Source organism: Pediculus humanus, genomic scaffold, assembly GCF_000006295.1.
Source record: "Pediculus humanus corporis 1103172108197 genomic scaffold, whole genome shotgun sequence".
NCBI classification, from domain to species: Eukaryota; Metazoa; Arthropoda; class Insecta; order Psocodea; family Pediculidae; genus Pediculus; species Pediculus humanus.
In genome coordinates, this window is record NW_002987767.1 from 149,597 (window position 1) to 154,075 (window position 4,479).

The following is a 4,479-nucleotide window of genomic DNA, read 5'->3' on the forward strand; positions in this document are numbered from 1 at the left end:
AATGATAATAATAATAATAATAAAAGGTAATTTATCAAGAATGCTTTTTGCCACAAATTTTTACAAAAAAAAAAAAAAAAAATGTTTGACATTTTATTAAATGACCCTCGAAAATGAAAAAAAAAAAAAAATTATAATTCCTCGCACACTAATAAAATCTATTACGTTAAAAAAAAAAGACACGAAGGAAAATTTTCCTTTTCCCCTCCCCCTTTCCCCCTCCGAAACGGAAGAGAAAATTGTAACTGTCATCGTGATTTGTAATTTACTACCGAAGTCTTTTTACAAAAAAAAAAAAAAAATTGTTTTTATTTTGGGGGATTTCCATCTTCGTTTTCCTTTCCCTCCCCCTTCCCGCCGCCCATCAACTCTCGACTTGTCGAAACGTGAATAATCCTTGTAAAAATTATAGTGCCCCCTCCGACCGAGTCGTCGTAAATAAAAACAAAAAAAAAAAAAAGTAGACAAAACACGAAAAACAATTACAAGTCAATAATGTTTTTTTTTTTTTTTTTGTTTTTGTTTTGTCCTTTTAATTGAGGGCAACATAAAACAAAAACAAAACAAAACAAACTATTGCTAGGGGTCACGTTAAAAATAATTTTTTTTTTTTTAAAAAAAATTTTCCATTTAAAGAAATTAAAATTTTCCAAAAACGTTCATGTACTCTTTTGCCCCCCCTTCCCTCCTTCCCCCTCATTACCCTCATCACATTTTCCTCTTCCTCGAACGCCCTACGCAAAAAAAAAAGACCATCATTATTATTATTTTTTTCTTCGTCGATTTTGACGTAATTCGAAGACTATTAATTCTTATTAAACCCAATCATTTTTTTTTTTAGTTTATTTTATTTCCTGCTAATGACACGACAAAAGGAAAAAAAACATACGATTTTTAATTGCGAATTTTTTCGAAAACATCAAATTAAAACTAATTACTACCATTGGGAAAACAAACAAACAAACAAACAAACAACGACGCAAACAACGAACGGTGATTTAACATTCGTCCATGATTGATATTGTCATTTAAAATTGCACAAACAAATAACACCAACAAACAAACAAACAAACGAACAAACAATTTTTTTTTTTCGAAAAAAAAATCACAACAGCCATCACAAATTAAAACAAATCTTAAAGAAGTGCACGTGGGGGAAAAAAAAAAGGAAGAAGAATATAGAGGGGGGGGCACTTGGGTTTTATATGACGTCACACTCTTAAAAATTCTCCTTCCGTTTCGGTAAAATTTTTTTTTTTTTTGTAATCGATTTTCATTTGATATGAAACAAACACATTCGATGAAATGTTTTAAAACATTTGTGTGATATCTTTTTTTTTATTTTTCTCTCTTTAAAACAAAACAAAAGAAAAAATCTTTTCCCGTACGATTTGGATTAAAGAACAAAACAACAAAAGAGAGACAGAGAAGGGGGGGGGGAGTGACAGAGAGAGAGAGAGAAAGAGAGATAAATGAAACCTACCTAATATGTCCGGAATCTCCCGAACTGCTTTGCCTAGAATGTTGTGACTGACTATTTAGTGAACTGTACCCCGAAGCTCGACTCATTTGACTCGTGTTCGATGAATTTCTAGAATGACCAGGTTCGTGTGTTTCGTCCGGTTGTATCGGCGGCTCTAACGTGACCACATTTTCTGACCCCGTCTCGGCAAACGTCTCTGACGGAAGAGAACCCGATACGAGTTCTAAAAACAACAAAAAAAAAACTTTTACTACTCTTCACGGTTGACATACCCACCACCGTTTTGGATATAAACCGAACCGAGATATCGCCGTTGTTAAAATAATTTGTACCATCGTACCTAATTTTTTTTCTCTCGTACCTTCTTTTAAAACTTCATTAAATATTTTATTTATTAAAAAAAAAAAAAATTACCGGAAGAAAATAAAGGTGATCTCTTTTTGGGAAGACTACCAAAACCAGAACTTCCGCTTGCTATCGAACCGCTCGAATAATCTTCTCTCCTTTCCTTTCCATCCTGTGATGCTATTATTTGGTTTTGCTTGGCTGTTGTCGATGGCCTGATGTCGTCATTGATGAAAAATAAGAAGAAAAAAATTTCATTGAACCCATGTAATAATAATAATAATAATAAAATAAAGAATTTATACATTTTTATATCCGAATCCGAATTTATAAAAATAAAAATTTTGTTGTTTTTGTGTACGCGCACGCGCATGCGCACTAAATTTTTTTTTTTTTAATGCATTTTACAAATAATATGTTTAAAGTTTTTCCGTTCGTTTGGCAAAACAAAAACTTTCTGCAAATCTAAAATAACTTTTTTTTTTATTAATGAATGATTTAAAACTAGAGAGAGAAAGAGACAGAGAGAGAGAGAGAGAGAGAGAGAGAGAGAGAAAACTTTCTGCTTACACTTTAAATAAAATATCACCGGATAGCATGTTCATTGTAATGGCGACTTTGAGCATTGAATTATCTTGTCTGTGTCGCGTGTCGTAACCTTCCAATAAACATTTTCTAACAGAATGTCCGGCTCCCGCGAATTCTGCTAAATTTAAATCACTGAAACCTAATTTTTGGAATGATCGTCCTCCCTTTAATTCCTGCAACAAAAAAAAAGGATTAAAAATTAATTCAGGTATAAAAAAATAACAAAAAAAAAAAAAAAAAAACATTAACGCGAGTTGTTAAAAATCGCGAGTTCGGCCGGCGATAATGCGTAGGATGACTTTGTGATATCCCTTTGATTACACCTTAAAAGTTCAAAAAAATTTCAGGTATATCTCGAAATTCAAGGTATAAAGACGATGAGGGAGAGAGAGGGAAAAAAAAAAAGGAAGAATCCAGAAAAGAAAAATTTACCTTACATGCTCGATATTGCGATTATTTTTTATTTTTTGCGGGGAAAAATTTTTGTTGATGTAACCGAGCTGTGTAATTGACTCGGATTTCAGCACGATTTTGCCTTCGGTATTTTATAAATATTTTTAAACGTGGAACCAGATATTGTCAAAAAAAAAAAAAAGAAAAAACCTTGAGAAAAAAAATTATTTATTAAGCAATCTATAGCTGTGCGTGAGGATTTTTATCATTAAACACAAATTTATTTTATTTTATTCTTATTTAAAACTTTTGCGACAATCAAACGCCCCGCCGCCATTTTCGCCACCGCCGCCTCTCATTTCCCTCCTTTTTTTAAATTTTCAAATTGTATAAAACGCAATTTAACAGAAGAAAAAGAAGAAAATGTCGAAAGCATCAATTTTTAAACTCTAAAAATTTTTATTTTCTTTCAAATATTAAACTTGATCAAACAAAATATTAAATTACCCCCTCCCCCCGTTAAATAAATAACTACAAAAATTAATCGGCTTTGATTTCAATTTGGGGGATAAGGAGGGGGAAAGCAAAAATTAATTTTATTTAGTAAAAAAAATTTTTTTTTTTTTTTTTTACTTTCAACTTAAAACTTTTTAATTGACTTTTCTCAATTTTTTTTTTTTTTTTTTTCCTAATTTACCTTTGAGACTTGAACAAATTTTAGACAAATTAAGCAGAAGAAAAAAAAACATTAATAATAATAATAATAATGATAAAAATAAAAATAAAATCTTTCTTGCGAAATACTCATCGTTTCGATTGATAATAACTCAGGTAATGCCGTAGGACGACGCGTTTCGATGAACGCCGATAAGAAACTTAAACGTTTGACAAATTTGACCTTGAATTGATAATGACAGGCATATACGTTTTTCTTTCCTGATAACTCGTGGGTAGATACAAAAATAACAAATGCATTTTTTTTTTTTTTCCTATCCTTCGTTTGTTACCATTATTATTCTATTATTGATCTATCGATTTCTCCATTTTGTTTCGGATTAGAAAAAGAGAGAGAAAGAGAGAGAGAGAGAGAGAGAGAAAATAACTACTGACAAAAATATATATATATATATGAATATCGAATCGAAAAATACAATTTTTCTTGTATTGATAAAATCAAAAGATTTTTTTTCTACCTTCAAATCGATAAATCTCAAACATTTGTTTTACTAGATCCCTTCCTTCCCCTCTTCCACCTCCCCTCAAAAAAGAAAAACCAGACGATTCGTCGTGTTAATAATAATAATTATTATTATTTGCCTCTAAATCATATGTTTCCTATTTTCGTATGGATTTTTCTTTTATTTTTGATTAATGATTTTAAAATTTGATTTCAAAGTTTGCTCTCTCTTATTGGACTGCAACATTTTATCCTTTTTCTTCTTCTTCTTCTTTTCTTACAAAAAAGCAAAAAAGAAGAAGAAAGAAAAAAAGTGGACTCGACGTATTAATAGTTAAAAAAAGAAAAAAAAGTGACATAATATACGAAACCAAACCGGTCAGTTTTTTTAATTTGCGGAGGCGAAATCTCAGCAAAAAGTTGTCCCATTAATCGAAGTTTAATATCCTCCTTTTTCCCCCTCTTCCCCTCCCCCATTTTCTCCCTACGTAAA

At 30.9% G+C, this 4,479-nt stretch overlaps 1 protein-coding gene across 1 annotated transcript; it reads right to left on the bottom strand.

Annotated features, from left to right (window-relative positions):
• Nucleotides 1–1,479: 1,479 nt before the first annotated feature.
• Phum_PHUM431750 (uncharacterized protein) lies at nucleotides 1,480–2,661 on the bottom strand (the record flags this gene model as incomplete). Its single annotated transcript, XM_002429345.1, has 4 exons — nucleotides 1,480–1,706; nucleotides 1,779–1,856; nucleotides 1,898–2,043; nucleotides 2,399–2,661. 4 exons carry the CDS (start codon nucleotides 2,659–2,661, stop codon nucleotides 1,480–1,482), a joined length of 714 nt encoding a protein of 237 aa, XP_002429390.1.
• Between the last annotated feature and the right edge of the window lie 1,818 nt (nucleotides 2,662–4,479).